Source organism: Salvia splendens, chromosome 3, assembly GCF_004379255.2.
Source record: "Salvia splendens isolate huo1 chromosome 3, SspV2, whole genome shotgun sequence".
In the NCBI taxonomy this organism is placed as follows: Eukaryota; Viridiplantae; Streptophyta; class Magnoliopsida; order Lamiales; family Lamiaceae; genus Salvia; species Salvia splendens.
In genome coordinates, this window is record NC_056034.1 from 40169786 (window position 1) to 40190916 (window position 21131).

The 21131-nt window shown below is 38.4% G+C and overlaps 3 protein-coding genes and 2 pseudogenes across 4 annotated transcripts; 4 read left to right on the forward strand and 1 right to left on the reverse strand.

Annotated features, from left to right (window-relative positions):
* Positions 1–1452: 1452 nt before the first annotated feature.
* Positions 1453–7059, forward strand: LOC121796030 (mucin-17-like). 2 transcript variants are annotated; one of them, XM_042194726.1, is made up of 5 exons: positions 1453–1666; positions 2329–2535; positions 2651–2884; positions 3697–6111; positions 6271–7059. In XM_042194726.1, the coding sequence occupies exons 1-5, from the start codon at positions 1627–1629 to the stop codon at positions 6831–6833; spliced, it is 3459 nt and encodes a 1152-aa protein (XP_042050660.1). In that variant the 5' UTR covers positions 1453–1626; the 3' UTR covers positions 6834–7059. The 2 variants fall into 2 exon arrangements, with proteins under 2 accessions (XP_042050660.1, XP_042050661.1); XM_042194727.1 differs by having other exon boundaries at positions 2657–2884.
* Positions 7060–7203: 144 nt separating this feature from the next.
* LOC121796031 lies at positions 7204–9104 on the forward strand (annotated as a pseudogene).
* A 598-nt stretch (positions 9105–9702) lies between these two features.
* LOC121796033 (ALA-interacting subunit 1-like) lies at positions 9703–11689 on the reverse strand. The gene is made up of 8 exons (XM_042194729.1): positions 11616–11689; positions 11430–11488; positions 11251–11325; positions 11029–11139; positions 10880–10950; positions 10492–10792; positions 9858–10147; positions 9703–9763 (listed from the first exon to the last, which is right to left on the reverse strand). Exons 1-8 carry the CDS (start codon positions 11668–11670, stop codon positions 9712–9714), a joined length of 1014 nt encoding a protein of 337 aa, XP_042050663.1. The 5' UTR covers positions 11671–11689; the 3' UTR covers positions 9703–9711.
* Positions 11690–12397: 708 nt separating this feature from the next.
* Positions 12398–15663, forward strand: LOC121796032 (annotated as a pseudogene).
* A 420-nt stretch (positions 15664–16083) lies between these two features.
* Positions 16084–19174, forward strand: LOC121797456 (TITAN-like protein). Its single transcript, XM_042196218.1, has 7 exons — positions 16084–16536; positions 16650–16776; positions 17224–17524; positions 17659–17735; positions 17879–17915; positions 18020–18438; positions 18834–19174. Exons 1-7 carry the CDS (start codon positions 16253–16255, stop codon positions 18873–18875), a joined length of 1287 nt encoding a protein of 428 aa, XP_042052152.1. The 5' UTR covers positions 16084–16252; the 3' UTR covers positions 18876–19174.
* Positions 19175–21131: the final 1957 nt, after the last annotated feature.

The following is a 21131-nucleotide window of genomic DNA, read 5'->3' on the forward strand; positions in this document are numbered from 1 at the left end:
TGTTTTTTGAGACCCAATATCATGTCCTCGTGCGTTTGAAGTTGCGTGGGGGTCATAGTTGACCTATCGGCCATATTGAGTTGGGCCAAAAGGGCCCACAACTAGTTGTTCGGGGGTGGAGGTGGAACATAGGGTGCGGGTTCGGGGGCGGGGGCCGATGGAGTCGCGGAGCGCCGGCGGTCGGCCGCCGCCTTCTTCCTTCCTTGCGGTCGGCGTTGGGAACCGCTTGGTCCGGCGTCGGGCTACCCAAGTTAGCTCCGGCGAGTTGGCTAGCCACTTCTTCGGAGCCGGAGTCGGCTAGGGATACCGACCTTGACCGTTTGGAGGAGCCGCTAGAGGAGGATGTTACGCCTCCCATATACCTCGGGTGGAACCGCGTTTCCTGCCAAACGTTGAGGTACTTGAACGACTTACCGTTCAAGGATTGGTAGGTGCTCAGCGCGGCAGTGATGATGTCGACCTCGCTCCGGCCGCTCCCGGCATTCCGCGACTCCTGGAGAAAATAGCCATTGAACTTGCCAATTTCTTCTTTGGCTCGACCGATGCAGTTGCGCACCATACTCTCGTTGCGCTCGATCGTTCCCGGCGGCCGGTTTGCATTGTACCGGCGAGAGACGCGCCACCAAAAGTGATCGCCGGATTGGTTCGTGCCAACCGCCGCATCTTCGGAGATTTCGAAGTACGCCTTGAACAATTTATCCATCTCCGCCGGAGTGTACGGTGTGCGGACACCGGCGCGAGTAGGAGGAGTCGGAGTTTGGGAAGGGGCGGTCGACCTAGGCTCCGGTGTCCACCCGTATCGCCCTGCGGAGGCACCTTGGTCGTCGATTGGGTATGGCCGGTAGCCACCCGGAACGGCCGAATCTTGGGTGAGAGGAGGGGCCGAATATTCCGTTTCCGGACTAGGAAACAGTTGTCCCCCTAACCATTGGGGTTCCAACCGTGAGAGGGCGGGTTGTCATCGCCTTGGCCGGACATTGTTAGGGTATGAGAGAATGAAGATGAAAATGGATATGGGAGAATGAAGATGAGAATGAATATTGGAGAATGAAGATGAGAATTGTGTAGTTTGATGTGAATTTTTGGGTGTGAAAGTGAGGGTATTTATAGATGAAAGTGTGTATTTTTGGGGGGAAAAATAAAAAAATAATAAAAAAAGTGTAAAAAACGGTAATAAACGGTTATAATTTTTTTGGGAAGTGAATTTTTTTTATTTTTTATCATTTTTTTTAATTAAAAACCGATTTTAAATAAAAATTTTTTTTTTGAAGGCAACGGCTATGCCGTTGCCCAATCCCGTCAACTGCTCGCTGGCGCGGCGCGAGCACAGCGGCGGCGGTGCTTCACCTTGCCAGCGGCGCGGATGGCGGTGGCGACCGTCGCCATCGTTGCGGATGCTCTTAGTCATCTATGCATAGAAAAGTCTGGGGCTGTTGATAACATGCGCACATGGTGCCACTGCATTAATACTTTCTCTCTATCATAACTCTCTCTCTCTCTCTCTCTCACAAAAGTCCTGCCCTTTTCTTCCCCCCCTCTCTCTCTCTAGGTTGCGGTTATTGAATTTGATCTCCTATAGTCTCTCTCTCTCCCTCCCTCTCTCAATAAAGTTAATTTCCTGAGAATATGGATGTTCAAGGCTACAAGATCACTGTCACTTCTGCCGGTAATCAGTTTTTCCCGAGAAAATCTTGTTAGCCATGTTTTCCTGAACACAGTCTCCTCTATTTTTAATCATATTTATTCAATTCTGTCAAGATTTTTGGTAGATGTTTCCTTTTCTTGCTCGAATTTTGCTTGGATTTAGTTTCTTCATTTGAATGTCGTTTCAGTCTCACACACATTCATCGATCATTTCTCCACAATTGAGCAGATTTCTGCGTGGACTTTTTCTGCTACAAAGAGACAAAGTACTAGTCCTGTTGATTCTGTTTCTTGATTTCACATTAATTTTATATTCACAAACCGATAACAACGACGGTTTTGTATTCCTTTCAATTTTTGCACCAACAATTGTATATTTGCAGGCATTTGTTTTTTCTGTTTTGCGGTTTCACATAAGTGTCTGTTGTTTGCTTAAATTATTTGACCATTTAATGTTTTAGTATATATGAACTGATAACGACGGTTTGTAATCCTTTCAATTGTTGCACCAACTACTGTGAATTGTTTATTCTGTTTTTGCAATTTCGCATAAGCGTCTGATGTTTGCTCAAACTTTTTTTTTTGCCGTTTCATGTTTTATACATGAACTGATAGCAACGACTGTTTTTGGATCCTTTCATTTTCGTTACCAATTATTAATTTAAATAATTTTGATTGTTTAAGGGCATGAGGGCCACGGGGTGCACCATTGCCACAAATGTGGATGGCCTTTTCCAAATCCACATCCTAGTTCTAAACACAGAAGAGCTCACAAAAGGGTTTGTGGAACAATTGAAGGCTACAAAATCATTCACTCAGAAGAACATGATAAGTATTTGGCCTTTTCAGATGATGACCATGCCTCTGATGATGATGAGCATCAGAGCCCAGGTGAGGACATATGATTTGATATAACATATGCTGTGGGTTCTAAATTGTTGGGGGGTTTTGTTCTGAACTGAATGTATGTTGTACTATATGTTTATGATTTCTTTGTTCATTGAAGGTCCAGATATTGTGAAGAGAAATGCTTTCATCAGTGGCGGAGTAGGTGCGAAGTCGAACAAATCAGAAGATGACGTGTTTTCTGATGCACCAATGGAGTTTTCAGACAGTGGTATTAGTCCTCAGTTAGAGGCACCCGTTGAGAACGTGGGAGAAATGGGCAAGAGTTTGGAGCATAAGGGTTTGGAAGGTGATGTTTACGGGAGTGGAGTTTTGGGGATCAAGGAAGCTGCTGGTAAGCATATGCAAGACTATGCTCTATATTTTAGATTTCCAGACAATTTGATTGTTGATGAATGTAATGTTAAGATGAACTGGCACGTAGTATCAAGAATTCTAAAATGGAAAATTTCTGGATATGTTAGAAACTGAAAATTTTCTTCATGCACACAAAGAGTTCATTGCCTATATTTTATTGAGTGTGTTTCAAAATGATATGATCTGATTGATTAGTAGCAAGCCTTCTCTATTGAAAATAGTGAGATAAGGAATGCTGATGATTCAATATGGCTCTTACATGTAACTAAAAAAGAGCAATTTCAGTTTTGTTAAGAGGTTACTGTTCATCTTTGTATCCTCCTGTTTATTTATATGCATGTAATGTTAGGTATAGCTTCGAGGAACAAACTGGTGAAGCTTTGTGATGTTAGTTTTGTTTTTGACATGTGAAATCTGAAATCAGGAAATTTCTGCTACAATGATTTGTCAGAAATATCACAATTCATTATTTCTGACCCCTTTGTCCCCTTTGTGATGCTTTACTTTCCAAAAACATTATTAGTATTAGTAGCTAAGTTCTGCACACCATCGTTCTTTAGCATTATGATATTGAAGCACTCTGGCTTAGAAATCACTTCAACTTGTTAGTCTGCTTGTTGGTAGGGATAATCTTTTTGATGTATTCGTTACATCTCTGTTGAATTATTTCAAAGTCTTGAGTTCAAGAATTACGACTTCTATCAGATATCTGATTTCAAGTTGATTTTAATAGTTTGTCATATTTATGCCAACCGCTTTACTCTTGAAAATTTGTCCTAATGAATGCAGAAACAATTGAACAACCCAATGATGCAACAAGTGAGGAAATAAGTAAACCCAGACCCCTCTCAAACGGAAGTAGCCTCCTAGACAATGCCATGCCAATAAAAGATACTGCTGCAGAAACGGTTTCTGTTGGACCATCATATGATTCACACCCTGAACGTGGTCTTCAAGGTGATGTACTACATGGACCTGATACCAATATTCAAGTACAAGAACATGACTCAGCTTCTGTTTCTTTGGACCCTGAAGAACGTAATGTTCTGGATCAAACAATAGCAGCAGGTAAAAGTCAAGATGAATCGTGTGATAAGTTTATTTCTGAAGGGGCCAAAAATGATTCCCCCCCTATATCTGAATCTCTTCAAATGGATGCTCCTGATGCGGTTAATAGTGTGGTCCATTCTGTCGAAAAAGGTACCTCCATCAAAACATCCGAGGTTGCCCTTGTGGATGAGACTTGTAAAAGCGTAGATGCTTCTGCTTTGGAGAAAGAGCTCTCTCATTCTAGTGAGGTGGAGAAAGTGCTCTCTCATTCTACTGAGGCTGCCCTTGTGGATGAGACTCGTAAAAGCATAGATGCTTCTGCTGTGGAGAAAGAGCTCTCTCATTCTACTGAAGACATTGGGTCCAGTAAATCTGTTTATGGAAGTACTTTACCTGAGGAAAGTCTATTGAATACGTCTTTGGTTGAGCCTAACGAGAGCACATTAGCTTTAGATGTTACTGAGCACTCTGACGTGGCTTGTACTGTCTCCTCGATTGACAAAGAAGAGATGCCGAAAACCACCTCAGATGCAAGTGATGGAGAGAAGTCTGACATGACCAGTGGTTATAAATGTCAAAACCGAAGCCTGGAATCTAAGCACTTGAATTCTCTTGAAGCAAATTCCGCCCCTGGTTCCACAGTTAATGCCATTCCATGTGAAGATACTAACATTACAATGGGAAAGAAAGGTATGGATCATTGTGTAGAAAGCACTAACATCACAAATTTGGAAACTGGGAATGAAAAGGATGAAGGAGTTTCTGCAGAAGTAGAAGTGATCCCTGATTCTACACTGCCTTCAGAAAAATTGGCTGACCTTCCAAGTTCATGTGTAGCTGATGGTTATGCAAAAAGTTCACAAGAACTATCTGAAAACAATTCCAGTTCATTGGAATTCAAGGATGATGGTTTTGAGAATTCCATTAGAGGAGATGGTGCAGATGGTCCTGCTGGAGCAGATTCTGAGGCTAATGAAATTGGTGACATGAGTTCCTCCGTTGAACACCCAGTGTTGCCAGTAAGTTCAGAGATGCAGAATACTGTTCATGTGGCGACGAATGTTGTTGAAGTTGAACCTCTAGATGTTTCTGAATCTGTTACCAAAATAGAAGATGGTAATGCAGTTTTAGTGTCAGGTTCCGAGGCAAATGAAATTGGCGACAGGAGTTCCTTACTAATTTCCTCGGTGGAACACCCTGTGTCACTATTAACTTCAGAGCTGCAGAATAATGTTCATGCTGCAACAAATGTTGTTCAAGTTGAGCCTGTAGATGTTGCTGAAACTGTTAGCAAATTAGATGATAATGCAGTTTCAGTATCAGCAGAAACCCCCGAACACTCCATTTCAACAGAATCTACACTGCCACTCTCTGATTCAGTTTCGTTGAGGGAAATTGGTGACAGGAATTCCTCACTGAATTCCTCGGTGGAACACCCGGTGCCCCTATTAACTTCAGTGCTGCAGAATAATGTTCATGCATTAACGAATGTTGTTAAAGTTGAGCCTTTAGATGTTACTGAAACTGTTAGCAAAGTAGAAGATGATGATGCATTTTCAGTATCAGCGGAGACCCCCGAACACTCCATTTCAACAGAATCTACACTGCCACTCTCTGCCAAAGATGGTACCTGTGACGAAGAAGACTTTAAGGCATCAGAATCCATCACCAACACTGAAGTAACTTCTGATGCTGGATCGAGGGAAACTTCAGAAAGCCCTACCCCAAGTGTGCAAGGAACTTTCCCCGTAAGCACATGTTTGAAGGTTACTTCATCGGATGTTAAGCAGATGCATTCAAGTGATGATCTTAGCACATTGAAGTCTGTTAACACTATTCCTGGCGCAGAACATTCTTTTGATGACAAGGTTTTAAAATCAGAGGAATGTTTCGGGTCTTCTGAAGCTCCAAGTTTAAAACAACCAGTAGCTTCAGCTTCAGATGTTGAAGAATTTCATGGAATTTCTGATACAGTTGATGATAAGTCTGTTGTTATTGTTGAAGATGTCACTAGGGTCGATGCAAAGTATGTGAATACTGAAGCTGAATGCAAGCCTGCTAAGCAAACGGATGATGCATCTGCAGTTGATGTATCCAGTAGTTTAGCTAGCCCGTCTGACAGTCTGGAAGCGAACTGTGGATCAGTAGTTTCAGGTACGCCAACTCATCTCTATTGTATCAGTTTGCTTAAAACTAGTTTTCTTTTTACTGGTTTGCATAGCACAAATTTAATTTTTTTGTGTTATACTTTTTCATATTCTCCATGATACTGTGCTCATTTTATCTGATCAACGCTTTTCTCTCAATTGATAGATACATTCGAAACAAATTCTCAGAAGCACAAAACCCGTTCCAGCAAATCAGATACATTTGAGCCTCCATCTTTCATGACTTTGGTTCAATCTGGGAGTGAAGTAGATCAGGGTACTGCAGCTACAGAGATTGAGACGGTGCAGAACAATCAGCAACAGAGATCTGATGCTCTTGAAGCCGTCTGGTTCCCTTCTCTAACAAATGTAGTCAATGAATCCGAAGGCAGAAAGAAAAATGAGGAAATGATAGCCAAAGTTACAAACTGGAGCCCAGTAAAGCAGCAGTCCAGTCCTCTGAAAAGCCTTCTAAACGAAGTCAAGTCGCCAAACACGAAACAAGTGCCCCTTGCAAATCAGAAAGTCGAGGCTGAGACTGAAGATGGCAATGTGGGTAAAGTTGTTACTTCAGAAACACACAAAACCAAGGATTCAGATACCAACAAGCACCTTGAGGAGTGGAACTCTCCTGCAAGATACCCGATTGAGATCAAGAAAGAAAAGAAGAAAGGACGGCCGTTTTGGGTTCCATTTGTATGCTGCTCTTCTGCACATAGGGACCTATGATCCCTTGATCCTTTCTTTATGTTGATGAGTGTGTGTTTTTACAATTATGTATTGATTGTAGTTATCCAAACTGTGGTGTGATGATCAGTGTGGTATATAACTGTGGCTGTGATTTATTGTGTAAGCCTGCATTTGAGATGGCTTTGTTGTATGTAACTCGAAATTTATGTTTTTTTTGCCTTGGAGTTGAGAAATGTTTGTTGGTAGTCTATTGATGGAGACCAAATATAAGGGTTTTTCTTGCTTGCAAATTATATTTCTTAATTGAGTTGATTGCATTCTAATTGATCTTGTTGTAATCAAACTTTTAAATTATTTCAATAAATACTCGTCCTTTCAATTTGTGGTATGTTTGACAAGTCTTTCTTTTTGGAATTTGAAGATGAGATCTAGAGAGTAGATCCATCTAATATCTAAATTCAAATTGATTAATTACTTAGCAAAGTCTTGTAACAGCATCCCAAATTTTCGTGTAAATCTTATATCCATATTTCCCAAAAATAGGGTAAAAAGGTAAAATTTTGTTAACTAGATGAGTAGATTGAGATTCTGACGGCTAAATTCAAAATCGCTTCTTTAACGAAAATACAAATATAGCAAAAATGATGAGTCTAAACGTCACAGGTTGTGCAATTCACCTCTCCACCGGTGGATTCGCGGTGAAATCCGGCTTCAATGGCGAAAAGATGCCGCCTTCCCCGCAGAAGCCCCGAAACAGAGTGGATTTCAGCGGCATCCGCAGCTCGCGCGACGCGATCCGCTCGCTTCGGGAGCTCGCCGCGATGTCTCCGGAGCCCTCCATCCGCGTCTACAACAATCTGCTGAGCGACATCGCCAAGAAGGAGCTTTTCTCAGTTGCACTCCACGTGTTCGACGAAATGCGCCAGTTGGGCGTCGCGGCGGATTGGTACACCATGAACATCGTCGTCAACTGCTGCTGCCTCCTGAAGCGCGTGGACGTCGGATTCTCCGTTCTCAGCGTCTTCATCAAGAACGGATGCGTCCCCAATGGGACGACGTTCAACACTCTGCTTAAAGGGCTGTTCCTAGCCGGCCAGATTGGCGAGGCGGAGCTTCTGTTCAAGAAGATTCTGAGCTTCAAGCTATGTGAGATCAACGATGTCATGATTCTCACCGTTGTGAATGGGTTGTCGAAGGCCGGGAAGCCGCTCACTGCGCATGATCTGCTTCTGGCGTTGGACGAAGCTGGGTACGAGCCTAATGTTCGAGCTTACAACACTGTGATTGATGGCTTGTCGAAGCGTGGGATGGTTGATGACTCTCTGCTTCTGCTGTCTCACATGGTGGAGAAGGGTGTCTCCCCTAGCGTGGTTACCTGTAATGCGTTGATAGATGGATATTGCTCGCGGGGGGAGATGGCTAGAGCCACAGAGCTCTTCGATACAATGGCGAAGACGGGGATCAAGCATGATATATTCACGTATAGTAGCTTGATTAAGGGATATTGTAAGAAGGGGAGCCTTGATGAAGCGTGGCGTTTCTTTGATGAGATCCCGCGCGTTGGCCTCAAGCACTCGACTGTTTCATACTCTACCATGATGCAGGGGCTGATACGCGAGGGTAGGTTTGAAGACGGATGGAAGCTTTACAAAGATATGGAAGCTCAGAAGCTACATCCGAATCTCCACACCTACAACATCTTGTTGGATGGCTTGTGCAGGAGTGATCGGATTGATGAGGCGCTCGAGTTTCTGAGGGTGGTGGATGAGGAGAAAGGTGCCACTCCTAATGTAGTAACGTATGGTGTCCTGATCAACGGCTTGTGCAAGTGCGGGAGACTGGATGAAGCTAGGAGACTCTTCGACCAGCTTCCCTCCAAGGGGTTGCGTCCAAACACAGCAATCTACAACATGATGCTCGACTCCCTCTACCAGCAAGGGCGGAGAGGGGAGGCGAGGAGGTTGATGGAGGAGATGGAGAGGAGCGGCTGCCGGCCTGATGGCGTGACATACAACATTGTAGTGTGGAATCTGATGAAGAGGAATGAGGTGCAAGAGGCGATTCCGTTCTTGGAGGAGATGTGTAGGAGAGGCTTCGAGGCTCATCCAGCTAACATGTCTGTTTTGCTTCATGAATTAAGAGGAGAAGAATTTAAAGATGAGAAATTGCAAGAGATTATTAAGAAAGTTTGTGCTAAAAATGACAAGTGAATGTTCTATTTTATGAGGTTTGAATACTTTAGTGATTTTACATTTGATTCTTTGTAAGTTAGTTTTTCCTTCTTCAGCCTTTTCATTATTTTCTTGATCATATGATTCATATCACCATATAATCCTTTCTTCCCAGATTTGTATAGTTTCTGTCTTTGGAATAATAAACCAATACATAAACAAAATCTCTCATTTATACTTCAACAGTTTAAACCAATTTATGTTCCATGTTTTGTATTATCCATGAGAGCTCCGTGAAGGTTGGATCATCGATCTCTTACCACATGTGTTATGGCTGGATTTGCCTTGGCTTCTGATCACGAGTCGCATAAGTCTCGACCACAACGGATAATTTTTTCCATCGAGTTTGAATCGTAGCTTGATGTTTTCTGTATTGCGCATCATGCTTCAGATCTGTTAAGTTATAACACTTTAATTTGATTGGCTGGAGGTGGCTGAGTTTCTGACATTTTGATGAGGTTTTTCCGCAGGTAACTGCTTTAGAAATGTATTGGTACTGAACTAATCTTTCTTCATCCTAACACACCTCTCATAGCATTAATAAGACCGCTGATAAAGTCTGTTAAAAAGAAAGGAAAAATAGCAATCCCATGATGAAAATGTTACAAGAAGTGCTTTATACCCCTATCTCTCTAAACAAGAGAGAGAATCACAGTACTTCATCGTAAGTAACAAAGCAGTCAATCCTAGGTTGTATTATTCTTGTTCCATGACAGATAAGAGGGATTCCCCAAAGGCCTGTACAAAGATGATCAACAACAAGGATCTAAGAAATTCATGAAAAAAATTTGAAATGAAGAGAGAGAGCAGAAGTGATGAGTGAATTAGTTACCTTGGCTTGAAAACATAAAGAAGTGAGAAAATGATAGCAAAAACAAGGCTGGTTCCTCCAACAGCCATGTACATTCTGCCAATGAAGTCATTCTTCCCACCAATCCACGTCGCAGTTGAGACCACCAGCTTCTTCTTCCCATTGAAGGAGTATGTGTTGTAGTTGTTCTGTATTGTCACTGTAATCTTCTCGTTGGCTTCGAGGTCTGTCTCAATCTTCCCGTATAGTTTTCTGAATGTAGGCAGCGCTGCAGTTCGCATCCACACCATCAGATCCTCTTGCTGGTTCATCTGTTTGTGTATACATATATATAGCCAAAGATCAGAACACAGTTATGGAAAGATTCATCATTACTGCTCAAACATGTGACGGAAAATCAATTGCAAGAAAATGAAGAAAAATAACATATGACAGCAGATTCAAAGTTGCAAAGAAAAATAGGCACAAATAAAAAGTGTATTTTCTGATTTAGGTGCTGTTTTGGAAGTTATATATGCAAATTGATGGTTCTTGCAAGAAGGAGGCAGATAGTGATAATCCCATTTGACTAAATATTCAGACAACAGAACATAGACAAATAAATCAATATTTGCAAGAAAAGAAGCAAAAAAAAAGTTGGATTAGGCATACTAACAGGTATACTCTCATCAAGTTTTCCACCCCCAATCAAGATGCCATTCTGGAAGTTCTTGGGGTAGATATTGGCGCCGAATTTATGAGTTCTATCGCTTCTCCAAGAGATGTCCTTCTTGTTAATTGGTAAAGCAGCATCGTTCTTGGACAACATGTAGGTGTCGTTGAATAAACTCCAAGCAACGAGTCCACATGGAACAATGGGCTTACCGTCACCTGTCTGCCCCTCTGGATCACACTGACTGGTTCTAGACTCGGCTTTGGGGTTCCATAGCTGACGATCACTTCTACTTTTCACATATCTGCAGCGAGCAAGAGGTTAGTTTTCCTTCTCTTTCAACTATTCCAGATTGATCTAATTCTAATTGAAATGCGCTGATTTCACTGACCTCCTATGGTTCTGATAGAAGTTGTCAAGCTGGTAATACACATAGATTGGTTTTCTCATCTTCTTTGGAATCTATAAGGTGAGAAATAGGTCATGTAACATGAGTTTATGAAATAATAAATGTTGAAAAATGAAATGAGAGGAGATTACAGTGATGCTCCTGATGCAGGTTTTGTTTGTTGCAGGATCTTTGATGTAGCCAACCTTCTGGTTAGTCGATGGGATGCACACGTCGTCATAACGGTCCACCACCTCAACTACCTGCACACATACATATAAGTGTCTGAATAAGATATGTATGCATATATTCATGACAATTGGAAGAATAAGACAATCTTGCAGATGATGAACAAAAAGAGAGAAGATGATTACATTTTTTGATGCGGAAAGAGAGAGCAAACCGATCGGAATGAAGATTATGGCAAGGCATGTGAGAGTTGCAATGACCTTAACAAGAATAGTAAAAGAAAAAAGTGATCACAGACAATTTAGCATTGTTTGGGACACACCAACAAATCTATGATGAAGAATCAATGGTTGAGAAAACATACCAATGCAGGAGTAAGAATCGGTTTCCAGGCGGGGAGATCTTGCTGAGTAAATCTTGAATCTGCAAAAGACAATATTTTTTTGACAAACAACCATGAAAAGATATCAAAAATATATATAACATGCATGACACAAATAATACAAGATTCAATTGGAAAATAAATGCAGGGGAAATTAGGAAATTTTACATGTGGGCTTCTTGGAAACCTTTTTAGATGCTTGAGAGGATCCATCAGAAATCATTTGAAGAAATGAAAATTTATTTAGGCGGAAAGATGTCCCTTTTTCAGACAAATAACATAATCTGAAATCCTTAAATTTGTGCTTTTTCTTTGAAAGGAAGAAGATCAAGTCATGAAATGATATGTTTGTTATAACTCATGCTTATATTATTACTAGTATTCATCAAACAAAACGGACAACATAAAATGACACACTAGTATAAATTATATTAGTAGTTTATTCATTCATAAAAAATAATTTTATTTTTTCATTTTGATCGGTTCACTTAATTAGTTTTTATTTATTTATAATAAGTTCCTCTTTAATAAGGATGATGGATTATTTTACCAATTTTGTATTTAAATTTGGATCATTCAATATTAAGATTAATTTTTACACTAGTAATTTCTTTGACATTACAATTATAATTTTTTAGATCATTTTATCACTTTAAAATAACATACAATTATATTTAAGAACATTTTATCACTTTAAAATAACATACTTTCAGTTATATAAATGTGGAGTAACTGGTATTATGCAAAAGTTTAAACTTTTGGAAAACATCTTGCCTCAAAATTAATTACCCAAATTGGTAATCGAATTCGAGTCCTTTTGTAATTTTTATTTTTTAAAATAAAACAAATTATTTCATTGAACACTGGAAAATAGTGAGAGTGGCTGAGTGACATTTTGAGCTATAAATACCAATCAACATTTCTACAACTCAAGAAAAATTTGGTGGCCATAAAAATGGCTTCTTTCCACGCCCTAATCCCTTGGAATCCATTATTCAGACCCAATTCTACACCCACTACCACTAATAGAAATATTACTAGTACTATTTTTAATTTCAACAATGGGATTGGAACCCATTCGTTCAGTTGTAAAATTCATGGTGGGTGCAGATTTGATTGGAATTATGGAAAAAGTTTCGATCTTTTTGCGCCTTCTTCTTCCAATGGCTACAGACTGGAGGCAGCAGCAGTTGCTGCGGCTGATAAAGAATACGAGGATAAAGAATTTATTGTGGTTAATTTTACCGTTTTGTGTTTGTCAAAGACCCTGAAGAGGAGCTCTCTAAGCACCACCTTTTTATGAAGGTGTTTCCTCTCTCTCTGTTATTCATTTTTAGGTGAATCTTGCTTTGCCATTTTCTGCAATGTTAGTTCACTTATGTTCTTGAGATTATTATCTGCTGCAGCTTTGCCCAATTGTAGAGTAAATAGAATATATGCAGAGAAAATGTAAGAGATTACAAGTAGTAGTATAATTTAATTGCCAGAAACATTGATCTCTTGTAGTTTTTTTGGCCAAAAAATTGGCCTTATCAAGAAATTCCAATGTGCATCGTTGCTTCTTCTCTTCTCATTTTTTCCCCTTGTGTGAGTTGAGGGGGATGGGGGTGCTTTCATTATGTAAGATCAGCTCTTTGTTGGGGGATTAAAGATTTCTGATAAACATTGTTTATTTGTTGAATTAGATCTGTTTAATTTGACACATGATGAGTTCAACTTTTGTTTTTTTCTCGTACTTCTGCTGGAACCATTGCCATATCAATAAAGAACTATGTGCCTTTGATGCTCAATATAGGATCGCAACATACATGGTCGCATATACTTGAACGAACAAGGGATTAATGCGCAGGTATTCTGTTTATCTTCCTTTCCTCAGTTATTTCACCATGTGTGTGTTGTCCTCAATATTAGTTAGTTCCAATTAAAATGCAAGATTTTCTGATCATAGAGTATTGAATTGAAGCTAGCTGCTCTGAGGTTATATGAGAGTTAATATGTCTTCGAGTGATTCTTTTTTAGCATATATGTTGAGCTGTTGTTGGCTGAATCTCTCTCTATTGCAGTACAGTGGACCATCAAAAGATGCTCTTGCATATGTTGAATGGGTTAAGGAAGATCCCAAGTTCTCTGACATATTGGTGCAGATCTCTCCGGCCATAAACGGCCATGCTTTCCCAAAACTGAAATTGCGTTACAAGCCATCACTTGTGCAGGCAAGCTGAATATAATATGCCTCATTGTTGTTAAATTTCTTACTTTTGATTGAGATACCTTTTGACACCAAATATAGTCCTCTCAAGTAAGTTCCACTAGCTGAACCAATCCCCCCCCCCCCTCTCTCCCTGTCTCTTTCTCACACACATAGACACTCACACATTGTCTTCATTTTGCAAATGTAGTATGCTCTGTACATTCTTTGAGTGGAGCTGAAGTAGTAGGATTTTCATTGTATTTATGATGCAGAATAGTCATCTTTAGATCTGTTTCTCATGATAGTTGGAAGAGGGCATTTCACATCTCCCTTTGCTCGACCCATCAATGCGGGCTACACCTCTTACACCTTCTGAATGGAGGAGCAAGCTGGAGGAAGCAAATAAGATTGAAAATTCATTGGATACCTCAAACTCCAACTTGTGCTACTAGATGTGAGAAATGGTACCGTCCTTTTCCAGTCATAATTAAGGCCTTCTGCTCAATGTGTACCTCAGGTTTTCCTTGTCGTTACAGAAAAAGCTACGTGCTTTAGTCAATTAACATAAACTGTAGAGCTAACCATGTTCTTGAGGTGTCCTTATTTGTAATTGTCATAATCTTTAACGAATAACAGTAGCACTTGTTCTCATCCTATGTTGTTTGATTTATGTGATTCCACAAGTTTGCTTTCCTTTAAATTTTAGCTAGTTTTATTATTGTTTCACTTACATTCCCCATTTGATTAGTTTAGCAATTAGTTAAGACTTTCTGTGGTATTAGGTTATGAATGGGACGTTGGTCACTTCAAGGGGGCTCATCGTCCCGATGTTGATTGCTTCAGGAGCACTTCATTTGGCTTATCCGAAACGGAGACAGAGGCAAGCCCACCTCCAACTTGCTATTAAAATTAAACCACTTGCTGAATATTTCATGTTGCATGTTTGATGAGAACAAAAACTGAGTTTCTTGCCTTTGCTTCTTCGAATTTCTATTATATTGCTACTAATTTTGTTTAGCACTTAATTCTTTAATCAGGTTAGACCTTCAGACCCTTTAGCTGATGCTGATAAAGAGAAGACAGATGTATTGATGTACTGTACCGGTGGCATTCGCTGCGATGTATACTCCACAATTCTTAGGTCAACCACATTAACATAACGCCACTGGTTATTACACATTCTTGGTTTCTTGGATTTGCCTGAAATTGTTGGCTATGACAGACAACAGGGCTTCAAAAGATTGTATACTCTAAAGGGAGGCGTCTCTCATTATCTCGAGAACGAAGGTCCTGTTGGATGGGAGGGGAATCTATTTGTTTTTGACTCCCGTCTCTCTCTGCCACCTTCCACATACAAGCCAGAAGCCGGTTCACAGCAACAAGTGTCTCACTCATTTGCAAAATGTTACATATGCTCGTCTCAAGTCTCTGAGTTGAGGCACCGAAACTGTGCGAATCTTGATTGCAACCTGCTCTTCCTGTAAGTTCTGTTTCTTGTTGGTACCTAGTGCTCAGATTGGTGATCTTGATGAAGTCGAATAATCATACAATCTGATGCACGTCGTCATGTGCAGATGCTGTTCAGAGTGTGTGGATGGTTTGAGAGGATGCTGCTGCGTGAAGTGCACTGGTGCTTCTCGTCTGAGGCCTGTGCTACCGGGGTACCAAAGATACCAGAAGTGGCATACTTATCGAGACGTTGAGCTGCAGAGCTGGTGAAATCGATCTTCTTTGATGCACAGGAAGAAGGGAAAGGAAGGTAAATGTGATGAGAACAAGAGTGGCATTTGTTAGTGGAGATTGATTTGTTTGGTTTGAGAGAAGAGAGGCAGCCCTGTTTCTGATGATTGGAGCTTTTCCAAGCACACAATATGATTTTGGTGGAATACATAGCCTTAGAATAGATGTTGAGAATTTCGGTTGTAATTATAAAAATCAGCCATTAAAACTTTTTTACATTTTTCTCAACTTTTTCGTGATGAAATATTCTGATTTTTTAGTAATATGCTGTTGATTTGACACACATATTTTATGGTGGTCTTGTCCCTACAATTTTTCAGATGTGACTTAAATACATATTCATCCAAATTAGACAAAATTGAAAAAAATGTGTTAAAATTCATGAATTTTAAGGCTGATTTTTAAACTTAGTTTGACGTTGTACAAATGGATTTTTTCCACAATATTAATTTTAATTTTTAAGGGTTAAGATTATTAAAGAATAAGCATATTTTTGTAATATTGATTCTAATTTCTAAACCATTATTATTGTCTATTATAACTGATCTCTTCCAAAATATTAATTTCAATTTAAAAGGGTTAAGATTGTTAAAAAATAAGCAGAATTTGTAATAATGATTCTAATTTCTAAATCATTAGTATTAATTATTATTGTTTATTACTACTATAAACTGAATTGGCTGGGAAAAACGAAAATATAAAAGCAAGGACCATAAAATTCAACGTCAAAAGCAAAATTCCAAAACGCTTAAATTCTTCGACGGCGGAGCTCCGACGCCGACGACCGCATGTGGTGTTGCGGCTTTATTTTACCCTATAACAAGGCGTAAGCTTAATTCGCATCGGAGTTTCATATCCACGAGCCCTAACCGAGATGAATCACAACAACAAGAAGAAAAAGAGCAAAAACGAACAGCGAGAATTCGAGTTCTGCGAGGTTTGCAGATTGAACCACAACCACGGCCGCCGCCACAATTTCTTTCCATGCCACAAAAATTCACTCTCCAGCCTCCTCGCGCGCTTCCAATCGAAGCTTTCCGACGTCAAATTCTTCCTCAAATCTCCGATGCTGATCCTTCCGGAGCACGCGCACCAGAATCGCCTCTGGTGCGTGTTCTGCAACTGCGACATTCTCGAGCTTAATAGCCAATTCGCTTGGTCGGTAACTCTAGAGTTTTGCATCGTTCGCCGCTTTGATATTCTTGCTGCCATTTATGTTGATATTCTTGCTGTCATTTATGTTGTTTCTTCATTGTGCTTGAGGTTATCAGTAGCAATGCAGTCGGTCATTTGGCCAGTGAGGAACACTGGAAGAGAGTGAAGGGGTTTATGTGGAAATATGGAGGTGGAATGGACCATGTTGATTTGTTTCGCATTACTGAGGCTGATTTTGCTAAGGTACTTCTGAAAAATATTGAGATTATGGTTTGACGTTTGTGCACTGGTTCCTTATTCGTTTTTGATGAATTGGATTTTTTTTTGCAACCTTGACTTACTTGAAGAATGCATTATGTTTAACCCTATGGTTTTGGAACATGATGCATCCTATGATATCTAAGAATGCAGTTTGAATTAGTGTGACTATCATCTTCTAATTATGCCTATGTTATGTGCTACGGAGTACTATTATTCTGTTGGATGATGTAGCTCTGTCGTCTAGTACCAGTGATATACCTTTGATATTGTTTGAGTTGTTTAGTTATTTAGATATCCCATTAATATATTTTGGGTGTTATTCAGGTAATTGTTACGCCTGTTAACATTTTAGCGGAGCTGTTGTGTCTAAATTTGTTTAATTCTCAAGTGATGTATAGCTTATGTGTCTTTTTTTGTTTTTTATTGCAGTGGGAGAAGAAGTGCAAGTCATTGAAGACGGAAGCTGCTAAAACAGAATCAGTTGGAACATCGAAAGATATCCACAATAAACATAATGCTGAATTTGTTAATAGTTCTTGCAACAATAACTTCGATGCTCTTAATTCTTGCATTCCAAATTGTGTTGTACCTTTACATATCTATACGAATGAGAGAACTCCATTTTCCAGTTCGGTGTTATCATCTTCTGTCTCTGAGACTGGCCCTTCATTGTATAATATACCTGGAGGCAGCCATGTACAAGATGCGCATTACTTGAAGAATTCAACAGGTATACCCACATGCAGTTTTGTTTTACTTAGTAGTAAAATGGTTACTAAGTTTTAAATGTATAATTCCTGTTACCACAAGTTTGCTGTAAAACCGATGATAGTGTTTTTGATATTTTCTTTATGTGTTTACTAGGTTATGTTGATAATCAGCATTTCCCCAACTCTCTTGCTAGGGAATACTCATCTTATGGTGATGCTAGTAATGGATCTGTAAGTTTACTGTTTAGCATAACCTATCACTTGCCTTTGTTCCTCTAGATTCATTGACAGATTCGTGGTCGTTACTCTTCATTCTTTTCCTTTGGATTAGCTAGTAGTATTATTATGTGTTACTATAAGTGTTTCTACTGCAGGTATATTCAGGAGCAGGTACCAGTGAGGTTTATCCAGGTAACTGCCCCAAGTTTATTTTTCTTGCCTTTGTTGTTTTTCTACAGACTACCACTTTGTCTTACTGCATGAACAGATTTTCTTCACTCCCTTTTCTTGGACAGGTTTGGTGAATTTGACTCATATTAGTTCTACATCTAAAGTTGCTTTAGAAGGAAATGTCCACACTGGAGCACCTCCGCCATGGCTTGATGGAACAAAAGGAGATTACCTTGATCCTGCATTGAAACCAGAATCGAGGGACGCTGTTTCATCCAGAGCAGGGAAGTCAAAGTTGAACCCAAAACGTGTTGGAGCTGCATGGGCAGAGAGAAGGAAACTTGAGTTGGAGATGGAAAGGAGAGGGGAACGTGTTAATAACAACTTCGATGCAAATTGGCTCCCCAATTTCGGTAGAGTGTGGCAGTCTGGCACAAGAAAAGAATCTAGGAAACAATTTCAGATTGAGAGTGATGCAATCCGGGAGCCGGATAATCATTTGGAGGCACTAATGCCAATACAGCCTTACATCAGCAAACGAATGGTAAGTTATGCACATCTCATATGTTGAGCGCTTTTTATATGCACCTGATGGGGCTATGAAGTGGATCTTCTACTACTTCTTCCTGCCAAATTTTCACAGTAGTTACACATCTCATATGTTGAGCGCTTTTTATATGCACCTGATGAGGCTATGAAGTGGATCTTTCTACTACTTCTTCCTGCCAAATTTTCACAGTAGTTACATCCATTTTGAGATTTTGTTCTATTTTCAGTGTTTTTGCTCCTCTCAGTTTATGTTCACCTGAGAGTCTCATTCTTTTGCAATGTGCATACTAAGCTATGAAATCGATGTCGACTCTCTTGTGGACATTTTACCATTGAATTCCTATCATCTGTGAACTCCTAGAGCCTACTCATCCAATCTTTGATCTGCAGCGTAAGGATGCAACGCATGATACTGTCGACAAGTCTATATGAAGCTGAAGCATACTGCCAAAATATGCGCGACTGATCATCCTGTACGATGCTGAAGTGTACCACCAAGATATGCAGTGAATGATCTTCCCGAAAAGCCTGTATGATGCTGAAGCATACGGCCAGGAGAATGGTTCTCTCTCCTTGGCTCTTGTTAAATTTTGTCAATATAGATTTAATTCTGCCATTTCAATCAAGCATTTTAGCACTCACTCACTATGGAGTGTGTATCCTTTCATTGAAGATGTATCATACTGTGACATGATTTATCAATTTAGGTATTCTGAGAATTGTTTATCTAATTTGTTTTGAAATATATACATGTGAATAAGAAGTGTAATAATTGTTCGAAAAATGTAGTAGTAGTTTTGTTGTCGATTTGAAGAAGCTCGAGGATCGTACAGTAAATAAAGACCAATGTTCAATAACATTTCCAGAAAAGCACACCATAGCTTGAACTTCATATATGCACTATCAATCAAATTAAAACACATACTGGTATTATTCTTCTTAAAAAATTCTTTTCACGCATTATTCATATAATCAACTAATCATGTAGTTCTTCATGCTTCAAATATACATGTAGTAATATTCGTTAAAATAAACTTATTATTTGAACCAAAAAAAGACCTTCATAAATTGTGGTTTCAGTTTGGGTATGCGTTCCTTTGGAATTTGGGTTTTGCTTTTAAAAGCTTTGTATTTGTGGTTTTATTTGGGGGGTTATCTCTTTTATTTAAATAGTCCCGATTTCTAAAAAAATACTACTGTAGTTCTTAGAAATAGTTTCACTTGTCTGAGATAATTACTTAGCTAATAAAAATAATTACGCACCAAAATTAAGAAACTATATAGAATGAATTAAATAAAAATAAAATAAAATATGAAGTCTTATTATGGTTCCGTGATAAAAGTATTTATAATTAGATTAGTTATTATAACTTAAATGATTTTTTAGAAACATAATGCGATGAAATTGTTGATGATCTCGCCTCATATAAACTCGGGCATGGTAAAAACAAACGTTAATCTTGATATTTAAATATGTCATCAAATTAAATCTCCAAATCTAATACTCCTATGCCATCGTATATATGTTCTTTGATATATGCATGTTATATATCAACATAAAATCTAGCTTCCATCATATATCTAGATTGTTTTTATTAAAAGTGAACTACAAAAATGGTCTCTGGACTATGTGTTTATCTCGCCTATAGTCCATGGACTTTATTTCATCAGACATCCCTGGGGTAAATATTTATTTCAAATCTGGTCCTTTTATTATTTATTGATACAAAATACCCTTTTGAGCATTTATTCAATTTGGTCTTTTTACACTTTTAACATTTTAAATTTGATATTATTTCATTGATGTACTAAATCTAATATTATTTCAAAATTATCATTCTTATTCCCTTTTGTCATCCTTCATTTTGTTTATTTATTTCAATATTAAATTTAATTTTATAAAATTAAATTTTAAATTTAGATTTTTAAATACCAATAAATTTTTTAAATTAAAACTATTAATTCATGGACACTATAAATATTGATTAAAACTATTAATTTTTGTTATTTAATATAATATTCATATGAATTGAAGAAGTACAGAAAAATAATATTAATCATGATGGAAAAATAAGAGCTATTCTATTTAGCCTTCTTTCGGTTGTTATAATTGCTTGTGATTAAATATTATGAAGTTGACTAAAAATTTGATACTACTAGAAATTTTATATAGGAGTATTTTTATTGAAATTTTCTAGTTAGTTTTGATTGTTTTCAAATAAATAAACGAAAATTATATTAGTCTTACATTATATGCATATTTATTTCAGAATAAATCGTGTTATATGATATATTTATGATTAAAACTATTAAATATTGATTAAAACTAAGTTGGCGTCAGCATACCTTATTGATTAAATATTAGACACTATCAAATATTGATTAAAACTATTAGTTTTTGTTATTTAATAATTTAATAATTAATAAAAATTTATTGATATTTAAAAATCAAAATTTAAAATTTAATTTTATAAAATTAAATCTGATATAAATAAAGAAACAAAGTGAAATATGACAAAAGGGAAGAAGAATGATAATTTTGAAATAATATCAGATTTAGTTTATTACTGAAATAATATAAGATTTAAAATGTTTCAAGTGTAAAAAGACCAAATTGCAAAAATGCTCAAAAGGGTATTTTCGTATAAAAAAAATGGAAAAATGACCAAATTTGAGATAAACCCTTAG